This window comes from Aplysia californica, unplaced genomic scaffold, assembly GCF_000002075.1.
Source record: "Aplysia californica isolate F4 #8 unplaced genomic scaffold, AplCal3.0 scaffold00046, whole genome shotgun sequence".
Lineage (NCBI taxonomy): Eukaryota > Metazoa > Mollusca > Gastropoda > Aplysiida > Aplysiidae > Aplysia > Aplysia californica.
In genome coordinates, this window is record NW_004797316.1 from 125,057 (window position 1) to 143,206 (window position 18,150).

General features: G+C 40.5%; 1 protein-coding gene across 1 annotated transcript in view; it reads right to left on the bottom strand.

Annotated features, from left to right (window-relative positions):
• Window positions 1–4,364: 4,364 nt before the first annotated feature.
• Window positions 4,365–18,150, bottom strand: part of LOC101851628 — a gene marked incomplete in the record, with an annotated part of 55,446 nt that continues 41,660 nt past the window's right edge. Inside the window, 7 exon segments of the mRNA XM_013079253.2 lie at window positions 4,365–7,766; window positions 10,992–11,182; window positions 11,846–12,109; window positions 13,386–13,952; window positions 15,082–15,154; window positions 15,701–15,833; window positions 16,170–16,334. Coding sequence (XP_012934707.1) covers window positions 6,242–7,766; window positions 10,992–11,182; window positions 11,846–12,109; window positions 13,386–13,952; window positions 15,082–15,154; window positions 15,701–15,833; window positions 16,170–16,334 — 2,918 coding nt within the window.

An 18,150-nucleotide genomic window follows, 5' to 3' on the forward strand; every position in this document is an offset into this window, starting at 1 on the left:
TTAGACAATGAAGGAACATGAGTCAGGGTCAGCAGCATGGCACCTTAAGTACCGCCACCCGCCTTTGTAAAAAAAAAAAAAACCCTGCGTGACGTAACTTTTCTTTCGTGTTTGTAACAAGGAACTAAAATAGTATCACGTGATCCTCTCGCCAACCCGGGTTTCCCCAAGTGCACACTTTGGACAACACTTTAGTAACAAACCACCAGGAAAAACGACGTGCGGGCTATGCCTATACATAGGCCTATATTTTTATTTATTTATACACATTTTTTGGGTAAGCGTTTTACGGCGCTCGGAACTGCATAAGGTCATATGAGCGCGCGGGACACATAAAACATTTTCAGTTGGTAGAACATTTTGAATTTTGCCCGGGTGCCGACCGAAGCCTACTCTTATCCATTTTGGACTACCAAGGATCTTTAACGTGCGCAACTTGCACACGGGACCTCCGAGATTTTTCGCCCTTGTTCGAGAAGGCTAGGTTGCAGGTCTTTCCTACCACCAGAAGATCAGGGGTGTGGCTGAAAGACAGCAGTAAGAAGGGGCCAAGGAGAAACAGTAGAAAGGCTGCAGAAAGAGTCATGAGACCAGAGGTGTGGGCAGAAAGCGGAGACAAAATCAGACGACAGAACATTGTTAGAGAAAAGGAAAGGAGGTAAAAGGAGACAATTTTAGAGAATTTTTTTTCGGTCGCTACCCCGATTCGAACCCGGGACCTTTTAAAAAGAGGCGAGCACCATAACCTCTAGGCCACGAGAGCCCCCATAGGTGTGTGTGAGTGGGAGGGGGGAGGGGGAGGAGGGAAGGAAGGATAGTGCGAGAGAGAGAAAGAGAGAGAGAGAGAGAGAGAGAGAGAGAGAGAGAGAGGGGGGGGGGGGGGAAGACGCATAGCTCCGAATGGCGAATTGTTCCCTCCAGGAAGCTTGTGTGGTGTCAAGATCCAAATTATGGGACAAATTCAGAAAAAAAATTGTAGTTTTTGCAGTCCGCAACTAAAGCTCGTAAGTAATAATTATTAATAACGCTGCTTAAATTAGCACCATAAACCATAACCCACAGGGACAGTTTCGAACATTATGCTGGTTGGGGCATTTCTGGGCTTAAGAGTTAAAAAACCCCACCAAAACAACTAGATCAGACCCCCCCCCCCAAAAAAAAAACACACACAAAAAACCCCAACAAAACAAACAAAAACAATACAACAAACAACAACAACAAGAACAGCAACAACAACAACAAAAAACAACACACATTAAAATACACGAGTACTTCATGTGAGTGTGGAATATATTTTCTTTACATATTATATAAATTCAAATTTTTTTTGGTTATAAGATTAATTAGATCTACTGTAGCCTATAATTTTCCCACTGGGACAATAAAGTACCTTATCATCTTATTTTTATTGTCTGAGAAAGAGCCTGTCTTCGCTGGAGCTGCTCATAACGGCAATGTAACCTATGCTGTTCTTACAGTAGGCATACAATTAAGTGCTGTGTGAGGAGTGGTATGACAACTAAGACCCACTAAACTATCCCGTCTTCACTACAGCACAACAGACCTAGCGCTGCAGTGACCCGAGAGTCTAGTATCACGCATGTGCACAATAAATTATATATATGTAATTACTTACATTCAAAGTCTCCTGCACTTATACAAAGCATCAGTGGCTTTTTAAGGGGGTGTAGCTATGGTCAACACCCAAACGCTATAGTTTTTGGTCTAATGCTTGATTTTCCGCATCAAAGAGTGTGACATAGTAATAATCAAGGTTACCAAGCAAAAAATTCAAGATTTTAGCCATAATAATCTCGAGCCATCAAAAAAATGAAAAATAAAGGATTGATTCAGCATTTTAAAAACCAATTTTATCTTATGTCAATCATCAACACTCATCAAGATAAAAGCCTAATATTTGGTATGGTGATTACTGTTGGTAGGTAGAATGACTTTACAAAGCCAAATTTGAATTTTGTGTATAGTATAAACTTGTGAGCTTTACAGTCCTTCTTATGCACTACTTACTTTCAGGTCTCCAATATTTACAGATTTTGTAAAAAAAAAAAAAGGCCTAAAACTCCAAATGTGTACTTTAAACAGCAAAAATGCTTCTGTAAGGTCATAGCTGATATATATGGGTATAAAAGATTGTGTGGAAAGTTGAATAAATTCTGACTCTGACGGTAACTTTCTGAGACCTACTCAAAATAGTGTTGCAACCTGGTCAGAACAATTCTGAGAAAACTGCAAAGAGAGATAATTTTTTGTGAAGATTTTCCGAAATTGCTACCTCTCTCAAATGTATTTTCCAGCTATTTACAAGTTTGATACAGAAATTAGGCTTCTAAAGATGGATTCTTGACTTGATATAGATATCTATAAAGATACTCCAATCCAAACAGATATTTTATTCAATATTTTTACTGATCTGAGAAAAAACTTTCAGTATAATATTCGAGTAAAGAGAAGCACATCGACCATTTCATGTTAGGAAAAAGAAGACAGACAGACTATAGAATAACAGAGGGAAAGATCAGATGGAGGACTTAACCACTGTCCAGTAGTGTCCTCAACCTCCCTTCCCAATGTGTGATATGAGCTAACTGAAACAGCTTTCATGACATGCTCCCAGAAGCTAAAGCTGTGATTAAACGATAGTTTTACTTCGAATGTTCGTTCAAACACACACACACCTGCATGATAATGTGCATTTCAGACTTTTGCTACAAACATTGTCTTTTTAGAATATTTTATTTTTTCTATTATCTATTTGTGGTGGCCGAATTTTGCTATTCAAAAGGCTTTTTAATGGCTGCATCGATCGACATGCGGTTTTCGCCAAAAGATTCTTTAAAATATTCTCCAGATCATGACGCCCTTCGTTTTTTCAGTTTTGAGACAGTTTTGCTGCAAAAAGCTTAATTTCTTTATTTCGCCGATCGCTTTTGTAGGTCGACGCTTCTGTCTCTGTAATTTTAGAAAACCCGGAAGTGATATTTCACGAGGCGCATTTTGTTTGAAGAGTATAGATCTAGACCTCATTTTTTGCATCTCTCAAGATTTATTACCCCATTCCAGTAGAGTATAAATATAGTAGGCCAATTACTTTTAGTTGATATTAAAGCACCGATCATTCCTTTCATCGAAAGGGGGCCCAGCCTGTACAATATAAAGCCTTCTCTTAAAATTAATATTATCGCAAATGGTGATGTTATAATTTTATGACGACTGAACCCCGTTTTAAGAAAGAAAGATTTGAAAAACCTGAACATTCAGGGCATGCAAATGAAATCATTCAGTTTTCTCTATTACTATTATATTTCTTTCTTTTTATCTTTATTCTTGACCACAGACACTGTGCTGGTCCAGTGACTACCCCCCGCAACAAATCCTAATGATTATATAAATTTAAGAGGGATATTTCAAAGAGCGGCCCCTCATTCCTTTATTTATCCTTTGGACAGGTCTCACACCTCTGCATTCCTTTTGACCTTCAACTACAACAGATCTATCCTTGCATCCTAATCAAGCTTTTCTGTGATTCCAAACACTGCAAGACCAGGCTTTCAATACTTGTTTCCGCAGCCTAGTCATCTGAGTAGTCTGCCTCACTGTAACAGTTTTATTAAGCCTCTTTTCAGAGAGAACTTTCTCTCTTGTACATTTTCAGATCGCTGTTTCACTCGGAGCCCACCTACATGTTCCACTTTTTTGGAATAGCAAATATTCAACAAAAGCTACGGACAACTGGATCTCATTATTTCATTCATTTCAAGTAGATCAAGGCAATTTACATGAGAGCATATCTGTTATGAGTTTTTGTTTAGTTTTAGTAGAGGTTTTACGGCACTCGCAACTGCATAAGGTCATATGAGCGCCAGAAGATCAGAGGTGTTACAAGAGAGTAACAAACATAAAAAAGGAGGAGGGGAGATGAGGACGATAGATGTTTGATAAGGAAAGAAGAAGCAAACCACACCAGAGCACCCGCCAACCACCAACTCTGTTATGAGTGTTCTAGTATATCTGGAGTCAACCAAGAATTCTCAATGCCCAGGTAACATTTCATTTGTAAAACAATATAATTTCCAAATAATTTACCTTATGAAAAGGCAAACAAGAAAAGGATTGTATTATAATATATTGCTTGCTTGAAGCAATTATACAAGTGGGCTGAACACAAAATTTCGTCAACCTTGATCAAAAGCCTAGAAATTACATGGATTTTTAAAACCAAATGATCACAGAATCATTTAGGTTTAACCGCATAACACACCTTGTTGAATACATTGTTTTAACCGAAGCTGGATAAGATAAACTAATTCATCCACAAGACCAAAGAAAATTCAGAAACACAAATGAATGATTTACTTTACCTTTAATTGAAATGAATAAATATTAATAATGAACAAAAGCAACATGAGACGGAGTTGCCTCTAATGACAGATGCTACACACAGATGCCAAAACGCATACCAAAAAATCTAAACTCATGAACAAAAGGAAAGAAGCCCCCCCACCCCCAAAGAAAAAAAAACTGCTCAAAGTATCTGAAGCAAGAACCCTTTTCCCCAACAAAAAGAAATGTTGCCCCACCACATATTGAGCAGCCAGAGACAAAAAATAAGAACTCCCATCTCAATCACAGTTGAACAGAGAAGTACTGAAAACATAAAAGCTAACTAAAGACCACTAACGGTAACCATTATCAACTACATACAAAATGTAAAGAATATGATTTGAATTGCTAGTCAAGACTTCCAGAGAGGATGGGAAGGCACTCTGAACAATCTCCAGCAAATAGAGTAACACAATCATACACATGTATATATTATATATATACAATAAGTATACATCCACATCTCGGCCCATTGAAAACCAGTTATGATAACCTTCTTCATAAACATGAGGAGAGAACTAGCTTCACTTTCTTAGATTGCTAAAACAAAATCAAGATACTAATACAATGAACAGTCACGATGATCTCATTGAGACCAGAAGCTAAGAACAACTGTAAGCTACAGTAGACTATCCACTACAACTACAATAATTTAACCATATTCCTTCATCTGCTAAGGTACACAGAAACTGCAGTAACCTCTTGACTCTTCATACATTATGTTGGGCAGGAGGCAGTAATGAATGACATTCAGTATGACACGTGAACCAAATACCTTATGAAAGTGCCAAATGGAGTTCTGACACAAGGGTTCTGAACTTTTGTTTCCCAAATCCCACTTTTGATTGATGAAGTTCCAAAGATCACCTTCGCACATAGCAAGTAGCAAACATATAAGATATGTTATCACGGCAATTGAAATAACTTTGCCCTTAAGTTGAGAAAATCTCATATGCATCAATAGACTTTCACTTCCTATGACTAGTCTTAGTGGCAACATAACATACACACTCTCCTGACTGTTATTTCACCAAGGTATTCAAGGCAGCAAAATATCATGTAGAACAACTCACATGGACCAACATTCATTATCTCTACAGCACTTCACATATCTTTTACAGACTTCACATTGACAAGAACTTTGAGGGAAAAAAAAATTGTGAAATTCTTTGAATTGGGGTCAGAAAGACAACACCATTCAAATAAAAATCTGTACCTCTCCAACATCAACCACTCGACCATTCAAAATTTGCATAAATAAATAACAGAAGAGATTGGCTTGTACACAAGAAAATATAAATGTGTTCAATCACTCAATCATTGAAAACAACTTTGGGTCATGAAGGAACAATATGACTCCCCCTAATGAACATATTTATTTCCTATTCTTCCACACCATGGATGAATCATACTTTCAATGATACAACGCATAACACAAGCCAACTTATATAAAATACTTTATAAAATGGAAATCAGAATTGCACACAGCTGACACAAAGTTACGGGGGTGCAGCACTGGTAAAAAAGAACTATTGAAAAGCATATTGACAGATTTGTTTGGCTATTCTATCATGCTCGTTTCTATTTACAACATTGCCCTATCACTCTCATAACAAAGGGCATTTATTTATTAGACTGAGCAAGCTAAACCAAAAATCCACTTAGCTACACAAATGTTCACGAGGGTGATGCTGACGGTGAAAGCTTATGAAAAAAAAACATTCCGATAGATGGTCATCAATAAAGGTGTGAGAAGGGATAAAAAAAATGGTAAATAGTACCAACACACAAAGAGACACGTGTTTTATGAATGCATTTAAATCAATAAATCTCAATTGATCTACCTGGGAGGGCGGGGCCATCTTCCCGGGGGACCATCAAATAGCGGACGAGGGGGGCCAGGTGGGACACGAGGGCCAAAACGGGGCCGGTTCTGATTCCACGGTCCAGGACCTCCTGGGCCACCAGGGCCACCAGGGCCCCTAGGCCCAGGTCCTCTGGGAGGACCACCCATTGGCCCTCGGGGAGGACCTCCCATAGGTCCCCCGGGGGGTGGAGGACCCCTAGGGCCCATCGGACCACCACCTCTAGGAGGTCTGGGGCCACCCATTCCTGGTGGTGGAGGACCTGGTCCCAGCATGCCTGGGCCCCCTAACGGTGGCGGTGGCCCGTTAGGAGAGCCTGGGAACCGACCCATAAGTCCTGGAGGGCCTCTTGGTCTGAATGGTGGGCCTTTGTGTGGACCTCCTATTTCAGCCTCCGGAGTACCTGGGGTGGGGAACAGTCCTGGTTTGCCTGGACCGCCTCTGGAAGGAGGTCCTCCAGGAGGACCTCCTGGCTTGTCTCCCTGCCCCATCATCGGCTGAGAATCGGCACCAGGCTCTTCAAGATCAATCAGGGGTTTAGGTACCGGTCTTTTACTTGCATCCTCAACGCCGCCGCCTCCCATTTTCCCCTGGTGCCCTTGATCAGGAGAGAAGGGCTTTCTTGGACTGCCTGAGGAGCCATCATTGCTCCTGGGTCTCATGGGATCGTTGCCTCCAGGGGCTTGACCTCTGAAAGGAGGAGGGCCAGGGAAAGCTCCTCTTGGTCTAAACTGTCCTGCTATTGAGCCTTGCAGGCCTGGGATCAATGGTCTCGGCCCAGGCCCTTGACCTAATAAGCCATCACCACTGCCACTGACTGGGAGTTTGATGTCCGGCTGGCCTCCAGAGGAACCCACACTGTTTGAGGCAGGGAACTCTGATTTGACATTTCCTAACAGAGGTGGTGGTGGTCGACTGAATATATCAAAAGAGCCTGGAGTTTTGTTTCCCTGTGAGCTGCTGCTCACAGAGACATTAGCCTGACGGCCGGGCGGACTGGAGGAAGAAGAGAAAGGCTGGTTGCCACCAAACGAGTTACTGGTGAACCCTGGAGGTGGCTGGCTGAAAAGACTCTGTACAGATTGTTGTGACTGACTGCCACTGCCGAATGAATCTGAGACTTCTGTTTTGATCTGGGCACCGTCTGAGCCCTCCTCATCCCCTGGTTGATCCCACTTAGACTTGCGCCTCCTCTGACGGTCCGACTTTTGGCTCGAGTCGGAACCATATTCTTGGCGGTCCGAGGAGCCTCCTGAGCCAGAGTAGCTGCTCTGATTCCAAGATGATCCTCCGCCGTGGTGTGAAGAATCTCTGCCATAGTTTCCACTGTCTCGACGGTCGCTGTTGCTGTAACTGGACCCCCGGTCGTGGCTCTTATTTCTGTTGTAAGAACCATAACTAGAATCACGATCCCTGTTACCGCGGTCCCTGTCCCGATCTCTATCCCTATCCCTGTCACGATCCCTGTCTCGGTCTCTGTCGCGGTCTCTCGAGTCCATTCTGAAAGGAAAAGGCATGGCATGTAAGAAACAAAAAACAAACTAAATTGAAACCTTAATTTAATGTGCTGTACTTTCAATATGAAATACATCCCTTTATCTAAAGCTTTTCCCTCAAACTTAGTGAGAGTGTTCCCCTGCTTATCACAATTTCACACAGGAAGTTTTGAGCTATTTCAAAGAAAAGTTGAATTTTACTAACATATGTGTAGTATGAGGGGCATACCAAAAGTTTTTTACCTGACCATGAAGGTATAAAGGTAGAAAGCTGAAATTTGGGGCGAAAGCCAACAATCATCTTCTAGAATGCACGTAAATTTTGGGGAACTTCCGATTACTGGTTTTAACACCAGTGCATTATAAGTGAATGGGGGTATGTTGTTCTCCAGTTTCAACATAAAAATGAAGAAAATTGAGCTCAGGGCAGTAATATAGTTTTTGTTTTTGCAAGGAAAGCAAATATACTATATTTCTATGGAGACGCATGCTGTATATGGAACTGATTGCCCATCCTATGCTGTGATAAAATTTTGGTGTAAAAAATTCAAATGCAGATTCATGGACACTCAAGATGACCACCATGATTGTCGCCCAGTGACAGCAACAACAGAAGAGAATGTGTTGAAAATCAAGAAACTTGCATTGTCTGACAGTCGAAAGTTGGAGAAAAGAAACTAGGCTTAGCATTGGATCAGTCGAACGTATCTTAAATGAACATTTGAATATGACAAAGTTTCTGCGAGATTGGGTCCCATGTTTGTTGACAAAAAGTGCAACGTGTCGATTATTGTCAAGAATTGTTTGGTTTGTATGAATAGGATGAAACTAAATTTTTTGAAACACTTGTTACCATGGATGAGACATGAATCCACCACTACGATCCTGTGTCAAAATCTGCATCAATGCAGTGGCAATCGCCCTCGTCTCCAACACCAAAGAAGGCAAAGGTGCAGCCATTAAGTGGAAAAGTGATGCTATCAGTTTTTTGGGACCAAGAAGGAGTAATTATGACAGACTATCATGAAAATGGACATACAATCACCGGCGACCATTATTCTAAAAAGCTAAAAATTACGAGAGGCTATAAAAGAAAAATGCAGAGGAAAGATCTGAAAAGGTGCTTCTTCATGACAACGCGCTAGTACACACTCCAAGAAAATCTGCAGAAACTGCGCGAAAAAGTGGCTATAAAATCTTGTCTCATCCACCGTATTTTCCAGATTTAGCCACGTCCAACTTTTTAAATTCCCCAACTGAAAAAAGATTTGAAAGGAAGGCATTTGAAAGTGATGATGAGGTCACAGGAGCGGTAAAGGGCTGGTTTCTGACAAAGACAGGGTCTTCTATTCTCAAGGTCTTTTCAAGGTCATACACCGATGGCTAAAAATGTATAACAGTGGGAGACGACTACATAGAGAAAGACATACCTTAATACCAAATTTCAGCTTTCTGCCTTTATTCCTTCACGGTCAGGTAAAAAAACTTTTCGTACGCCTCTTGTATGTAACCTGACTTAGATTATATTATTTATTTGTCATAAATTAAATAATATTACATTTTTCTAATTTTCTTCTGTACGCAATTATGTTTTTATACAGTGAAGGGTTCCTGACAGTTTCGTACAAATAAGATAAAAAATAAAAAGTAGAAGGAAAAATACTGCATCAAAATATTGTTTTGAGAAAAACTCTCAAAAAACAATTTATGCCATGAATGACAGGCTTCCAAAATTTGTCTTTGCTTTTTTTTAAGATACAGAAGTGGCTGACCTTCACTTCCCAGTAAACAACTAAAATTTCACAATTTGACCCAAAATCAGCAATTTCAAGGGGCACCCCTATCCTTAAAATACTTTGCTCAATCTCTGGTACATGTAGGTAGCGTAAACACGGCCTCGCCGGCACTCGCGGCCTTCAGAGCACGTGGTATTGATGAAATCGGGGTAATTCAGATCGCTGTTTCTTTGCTCTTTCGTTATAAAACATCAAATGCTGTACACCTTGTAAAAGTTCAGCTTTTCCTCATTACAATGGTAACAGTTGTTTATATGTCCGATTATTAGGAGCTAGAGAATCGCAGAGGAAAGCGAAGCCCCTCGCGGTCAGAATCAAATGCTTCGTGGAAAGATTGATGATTAAATACCGTCTTTTCATTGGCGGAAAACTGTAGAGCTTTGAACGGGCTATCCCGTGGTATTTTTTTGGCCTTTGGTGTTTAAATAAAAATAGCGTCAAAATTTTCAAACATCATTTTATACACGAAATATTTAAAATACCGACACAAAAAAGGTAGCAATAGAAAGATCAGTTCATTTCCTATTAGAATAAAGTAATCAGCTTGGAATTATTTTGCATCAATCCTTCCGCGAGACTTGGAAAGCATGTGACCCCCATGTGGGGTACACTACCCGACTCGCTCGCCGCGGGGGCCGGTGCGGCGCCGGCCAGGTCAACACTCGGTGGTTTTGTCGAAATAACGACAGATCATCGTGTTCGAGGTGATAAAATATTGATTTGTAATGATCTTACAGTCTTGAAAAAAATTAGGATCCTTATCTATGTTATAGTGATTGCACTCTGTTAATGCGGAGATGTTTGGTGCACTTGGTACTCTTTTATTATCTGTCAAACACGGGGTTGCAGCCAATGAGCGACTTTTAAGAAATTTGATCAAATTCTAAACAACTACCATTTTCTTAAAAATTGACTGAGAGGTTAAAGAATGGTACCAAAATGCTCTGGGGATATAGGCCTTTCATATGTAACAGATATTTGGCAAACAGCTACTTTTAAAATTTAGTTTCTGGTACCAAACACATGCTCGCACGGTCAATAGACGACTTTGGGTTTTCACGTCCTCTTCCCTACGAATGGGTACAATACTTAATCTCCTCAGATTAGGAAAGTTCTGTGTGAATGTTAGTATATTCAAGACACTGGCAATAAGGAATTTAAGAAGGGCAAACAAAGCCTGCTGCATATGTGAAATTAGCATTTAATCCGAGTTCAAAAACTGAAGAAATTGGTCTGTATATTTAAATAATGGTACTGATTTTCAAAAAGCATAGGACTGTCTGAAAGGTAAGGGACACTACAAACTGGTACAAAAAATATCCACAGAAAGACTTTCAATAGCACTATTATCTCTGGAGCCAACTAATCCTGAGACCTAGCAGTGGAACAGAAAAAAAGAAGACTATAGATTAAAATAAATAGAATAGATCTACCTGTAAGAATCACGACCACCAGAGCCTCTCTTGTTGTCTCTGTCCCTACTCTCCCTCTGTGAGGCCCAGTCATGCCAGTTGGTTGTAGGAGACTTGTCTTGTTGCTGCTGTAGCTGTTGCTGTTGTTGCTGCCAGGACTTCTGCTGAGACTTAAGGGTAGCCTCTTCCAGTTCTTGCTGCCAGCTCTGCTGCTATTTTTAAAAAAAAGAATGGCATTAGATTGACATGTCATAATTTTATGCAAATGAAAATATACACTGACAATGCGGAATAAAATAGATTTATCTAACAATGGCAAACAGCTTGTAAACCACAAGTTAAGGGTCCTGCACCTCAGATCAAGTATTTGGTACCATTCCTTCTGCAAGCAGGCATGGTTAGAAGTAGACATAATTTTTTTAAACAGTTTTTTCACACCCAGAATTCTGGATAGATCAGAATGAGCACATAGGCTTCTTAAACAAAAGCAAACAACAATGAAGTCCAGGACAACTGTTCAGTGTGGCAATGACACCCTACCAGATGGTCATTGAAACGAGGTAGGTCTTCTAGGGCTAACTGTTCAAACGAAAATTTGAACTAATTTGCAAACATAAAGAACTTCAAATCAAGCTACAGAATATGACAAAGTGTCACCACATGGCTAACTGGAAAAAAGAAAAGAAAAAAAAAAGGGGGGGGATATGGGGAGAGAGAGAGAGAGAGAGAGAGAGAGAGAGAGAGAGAGAGAGAGAGATAGAGGGGGGGAGGGGGGGGGGGGGGGAGAGAAAGATAATACATTTCTTAGATAATAATTCAAAGACTAAAAAAAAAAAGGGTAGAAAACAAGCAAATGTGGTAGAGTCATGAACTACCTGTTGTTGGGCAGCCTGTATCTGTGCTGCTTGGGCCTGAGCTTGGGCCTGGGCTTGGGCCTGAGCTTGGGCCTGAGCTTGCTCCTGGGCTTGCTGCCAAGCAGCTTGGCGTCCAGCAACATCCTGACCCATAACTGCCTCAAAGCCCTGGGCAGCTGCACCATACAGACTCTGTCCAGTGGCTTGACTCACTAGTGTGTATGGACTGCCAGTCGCCAGCTTTGCAGGGTCCATCAGGATCTGGCCTTGTGCAGCCTGGGCCAGCTTAGAGAAAGGAAGCATAAACGATTTCTATTGAGATACAGAGTAAAAAACCCAACTTAATGCTAAGAGAAATTATGACGTTCATTTAGAAAAGAAGGTGCTCAAACTCACATCTTTTCTAAAAAACCCCCCAAACAAACAAGATAATCATGAACAAAAGAAAAAAAACAACATCCATCAACACCTCTAAACAAAACATCCAAAATTTTGATGATCCCTATGAAAGAAGAATGCAGAGACTATTTCATTAACTTTTCTATTGTTCCCTTTTTATGTATTTGATTCCCGAAATAGTAATATTCCAGTTCCGGAGATATGGAGAAGAAATTTGACTGATTACCAAGTTGTTTCAAGTCTTTTGCCTATCCTGATGAGCTTAACTTGCTGAGAACCTGCCCGTTTTACAACAAAAGCTTTGCCTGTGACACTTCATGAAGCTTCGTACAATCTGTATCTTCATAAAGTTGAAAAAAGACAAAACTGAGCAGTGCTTTATTTAGGCCTTTAAGCATATTCTTAATTTACAGTGTCCTGCTCTCAGAACTCTGTCCTGGATATAAAACATGTATGACTACCCGCCCAAAAGGATTTAACTTAGTACACTGTCCATTTTGCTATCAATTCACACAAAATGGCTTCAAATAAACATTTATCTTCACAAGTTCCACATTTTCTTGTCATTTTACATAAAACAAAGAAACTCCTTGTTCTAAACGAAAAAGCGAATCACATCTCAAATTCACAATATTTATAGCTTATTTTTATTAATAATTAATCATTTCAGTGTCACTACAAACTAGTCTCTTAATAATTGATGAGCAGAGGGAAAAAAGATAATAATACTTATTTTTGCTAAACTATAGAACAATCTCATGTCACAGTACAATACAAAATACAATGCAGTTTACTGATGGATCGATTCATTTTGTAAGCCTAAGGACAAAAAATTTTGATGACAACACTGCCATCTCCAGTGTGATGATTGTGTAAAGAATAGATTTTAACTGTAAAAAATCTTTTCAGTGTCATTGGACGTTGCTGCAATCATTGCCTGAACAGCTTGACTTAGAGAGAGTGGTCAGATTGGAAGAGTGTGCAGAGGACGACTACTTAGACCATGAAAAGCAGCAGTGTGTTGTGCTAGTACATCATGTGCAAAGCTTTTCGATTTGAAAATCACAGACAGGTTACTGTCAAGTCAGATTTTTTCCCCTTTCTTTCCTTCTGTGTGATAGCATTGGACAAGAGAGATAGAGAGCTAAATGCCAGATTGTACCTGAGCATGGGTTTGAGCTACAGCAGCCGCCTGTTGACCTTGAGGGTCCTGGCCTGCCTTGGCAGCAGCCAGCCCAAGTCCTGCCAGCTCAGAGGGTGGAGGTGGTGGCATGCCTGGGGGCAGGAAAGCCAGCTGGACACCCGGAGGCAGGGGTGGGGCTCCCAACAGACCGGGTTGGAAAGCTGCTGCAGCAGCATGAGAGTGTAAGAGTCCAGGGGGGTACCCTGGTGGCAGTGTGGTAGCCGGTGGCCACTGACTGCCGGGGGGCCCTACAGCTTGACCCGTCAACTCGTCTTTAACTTTGGCCAACTCAGGCGGCCAGCCAGGTCGTCCAACAACTGCTCCCTGAGGCAGAGCTGGTTGAGAACGCTCATCTTCTTCATACTGCTGCTTCAACAGGTCCAGGGCACTGCCTAGATCATTTTTGTTACGTTTGGACGGAGGTTCATCCTGCTCATTTGGCCAGTGATCCCGTTTGCCTCCAGCATCACCTGAACGATCGTACCCACCGCCTGAACGACCATAGCCCTGGCTCGAGTAACCCCCATAATGGGACTGCCTCTGATCCTAGGATGATAAATGAGAAAAAGAATATTACTTTTTTTTTTGGTTGGGAAGTACAAAAAAGCACATTTAAATTATGGTGGTCAATTAGTTGGGGCAAAATGCAAGATTATGGGCAGAAATACAACCTATCAATCAGTGGCACTCTCCAAGAACCAACCACAATGTTAAATAAAGGATTCTACATTTCAACTCCTATGACAGCGTAACTTTTACACATACTTTAATGCATTGTATGGTAAAAGAAAATATGAATAATTTGTCACTGGAAAAACAAGACAGAAATACAGAAGTGTTGTTGGCAGCACCTGACAAACAGGCAAACAGCTTGGGTCCAGTTGGTGCTAAAACGAAATGAAGACACAAAGTAGCACACCATGGAACGGGTCAGGCGAAGTAGAAGACTTTCAAAGAGCGATAACCGAGAGAACTGTCCACTAGTCCATGTACTAAACTGCTATGAAAAGGGCAGTTGGACTTCACTCGATCCTCTGCATCCTTTTCTCCCCATGCAAGATGTCAGGTAGCAGAGGTTACTCAAGATAGACCACTTGTGTCATTTGCATTATGACTCATAATAAAAAACAATGACACAATGGCATGTCCTTCAAAAGACGCGGACAACCACTGATACATCGCAGCATAGAGTAAAACTATCCATTACACTCTTCTTAAAAAATCGTTCAACTTACAGTGCCATAACTTTTCCTTTCAACTTTCTTGTGCAATATCTGCAGAGCTTGGGACTACTTTTTAAACAATTTAATAGCATTTCATAACCTCAGCTGAACAATTTTATTTCAATACTCTCAACCTCTCGACATCTAACTGATTTTCTTGATTTTAACATTTACTAGTACAGCTTGGTGCAAATGAAAATGGAAGTTCAAACACACACTCACGCTGCAAGGAAGTCTCACTGACCTATCCCACCCTCTGAATTAGTTACAAGTTTCAATAGCCAATGAATACCAACAAGAACTCATATAAACAATGTCCATGACCACTCACTTTCACTAAAGACTTCCTATACTCCTCATCTGAAAACTCCTTTGTAGTCACGGCACACTTCCATGTAAGACCAAGGTTATCAAATGCTTCATGAAAAAGCCAACCCAGTAGGCCAACTCACCTGATGAGACTTGTTATCAAAGCGCCCCTGACCACTGTCCTGCCTTGGCTTGGACTTCCCATCAGCATTGTATCTAAAAACACGAAGCATTTTACTCACTTATTGATATACTTTATATTGCTAACAGAGGTGCATATGCTTGTTGATATTCAAACTATAAAACACAAAGAATACTGGAAATATAGGGCTTGGATTTCTCGCAAGGTTGGTTTTCATAATAAAAACATCATGCTATAAATGATGGAAGTGATACTGATAAATTCATAAATCTTTTCTGGTAAAATTCTGTCCTCTATCAGCGTTTGCCTGATTTAAGCCAAAGTTTTAAGAGAAAAACTGAAGAACCTTATCCTTTATATTTTAAAAAAAAGTAAGGAACGGGGGAAAGGAAAGGAACTGTAAACCAACATTCACCTTAAAACGGATATTTAAGTCCTTACTCTCTCCTCATACAGTTATAAAATACAAAGTAAAGAACAAACTGATGCAAAAATAATTACAGACATATGAAAAACACTGTACTTGTTTATTCTTACATATTATTCTTACTCTGTACCGATACAAAGCGTTCGGTTTGTTGGTAAAAGAAAAGAATGGTTTAAAAATACCCTTCACTCACGTTCTAACCAACTGTGACACTACATCCTTCTGGAGCTCCACATAGTCAATCCTGTCAAACAGGTTGTCCCTATCCTCTGGCAGAGAAAAGTTGGCTTTCATTTCCAGAACAGCAGATTCAGGAACAACTTTACCTGCAAAATGAAATATTGTTATAATAGATAAAAAGAAAGCCCCTTACTTAATAAAAAAATCACCCCCCACCCCCAAATCTAACCACAAAACACAAAAGTGAGTTAGCACCGAGTTCATGATACTTCAGCAAACTCTCCTACAACTTTTACTAGTTTTCCATGGCAAACAAGAACACTACCTTTTACTTTGACACTTTAACAGAACAATGGAAAAAGCAGAAGCCCAGGAAGGAGGAGAAAAGTAGAAACAGATGAAGAATCAAAAGATTGATAAAAAAAAAAATCAAAAAAATCTGCAAAGCATTCATGATTGAAATCAATGAAACAACAAGGTACCATCTTCTTGTGTCCTCTTCTTTGATCTCCGCTCCAGCTCTGGATCATCAGGCTGTAACACAGCAGCGATCCTGTAGAATCCTGTAAAGTTCTTCATCTTCCTTCTGCGAGCAGACCCGTACACATTTGTTTGATCCAGAATATAGTTCCTCTTTCTTTTAGCCGCTGTAACAACAAAGACAGAAAAATGAAAAATCATAAGAATAAAAGGCAAAGTTTCCAGACAAAAGAGTACACATGCTCAAGTTGTGTAAAGACTGTGAAAAATGACAAGGCTTTACAGAAAAATCAATGACAAAGTTCTTACAGGCACTGCATAATCATAAGGGTTTAGTACACCTTTCAACACTGTGACATTACATAATAGGTGACCAGTGTCAACGGTGTAGTGGTTAGGAGATTCACTGTCGCACACAGAATTTGTGAGTTTGATTCCTGTATGTGGAGAATTTTTTTTTCTCGAGTATAGTAACTGCTTTGTAATAACCCACATAACAGCAACTTTATCTTGTGTAACGAAACTTTTTCTATATAAACATAGAGACTGGCCAATAATTTTAAGGCGTGTGCATTCATCCTCCCTAGTTATCCTGCTTGGGCCCAAAATACACTTTGCTGGTAAGTACAGGATCCCAGTTCACACCCTCTTACTAAGAGCCACCATCCTTTAAGTGTCTCCCAACTGGCTGGGGATGGTGGTGTGTGGAATTTTGGCCACTATGATTAAGAGTAACAATACCCCTCTACTATCGAGCATCAGCTCACTTCAGAGGTCAAACCTCAGCACTGACGCTGCCCATGGCCAAAGTTCGATCCCTGCGATGTAACAAAATCACCACATGCTATCATTACGACTCATGCTTGTGCGCATGCACATGTGTGTGTGTGTGGGAGGGGGGTGGGAAGAGGGAGGGAGGGACAGAGAGAGAGAGAGAGAGAGAGAGAGAGAGAGAGAGAGAGAGAGAGAGAGAGAAAGAGAGAGAGAGAGAGAAAGAGAGAGAGAGGAGTGTCATTTCTTTCAAGCAGTACCCCCCCCCCCAAAAAAAAAATATATAAAAAAAATAAATTATAAATTAAAAATAAATAGATAAAATAAATAAATAATTAAAATTCAGCTTGTAGCAATGTCTGCCGAACAGGAACCAAGACTTGCTTCCCAAGTGTGTTGCTATTATGAGGACACCACTGAATCTCTGTCTGTGTGATGGGACATTGTATCTATCACTACTTGGGTTGGCTTTGACGGGCAGGGTCCAAGCAGCTCACCTTAATATGATCTAAATTGTGTGGATGGGAGCATAAAACACCTTCAATTACACTTATACACTCTGATATAACAACCATTTCCAGAAAAACTGAGGCCAAGTTGGTAGACACCCTTGACAACTCCAAATAACCAAAGCTCAAGAACACCCTAAAAGGACTTTAAATCAAGGCCATCAGCACCACAGTCAAGCATGATATCAACTGAGCTTACAGTTCACACCAATACACTTAAATATGAGACATAAACAAATGTTCACAAGGCAATGAAAGCTTCATAAACATAATCTCACCGTTGTCTCAAAGATTTGCTCAGCTGCCTTTTCACATGAGTCGTTAACAATACTGCCAATCCAAATAGGGTAATATTACAGTCATCACAGAGAGCATGAAGACGTCTTTACATTATAATGTCAATATGCTTTTTTTTTCTGTGGTTCTCCCTGTTGTACTTAAGGGGGAGCTCTGACGAGCTAAAAAATTTTCTATACATTGACCTGCATATATGAATTTAGCAAAGTCAGACTCAATGCCAAGGTGCCAAATGATTTGGGGTGTTATTCATGACACATATCACCCATTGCCATTGTGATGGTGGCCATCTCGAAAATTTAACACTAATCTTAAATTCCTAAAATCTCAAACATGGTTTGAGGTCACAGACTTCACGTCTTGCGTCTCACACCACGATCAGCGCCGCCCGCATCCCCCTCCCCCC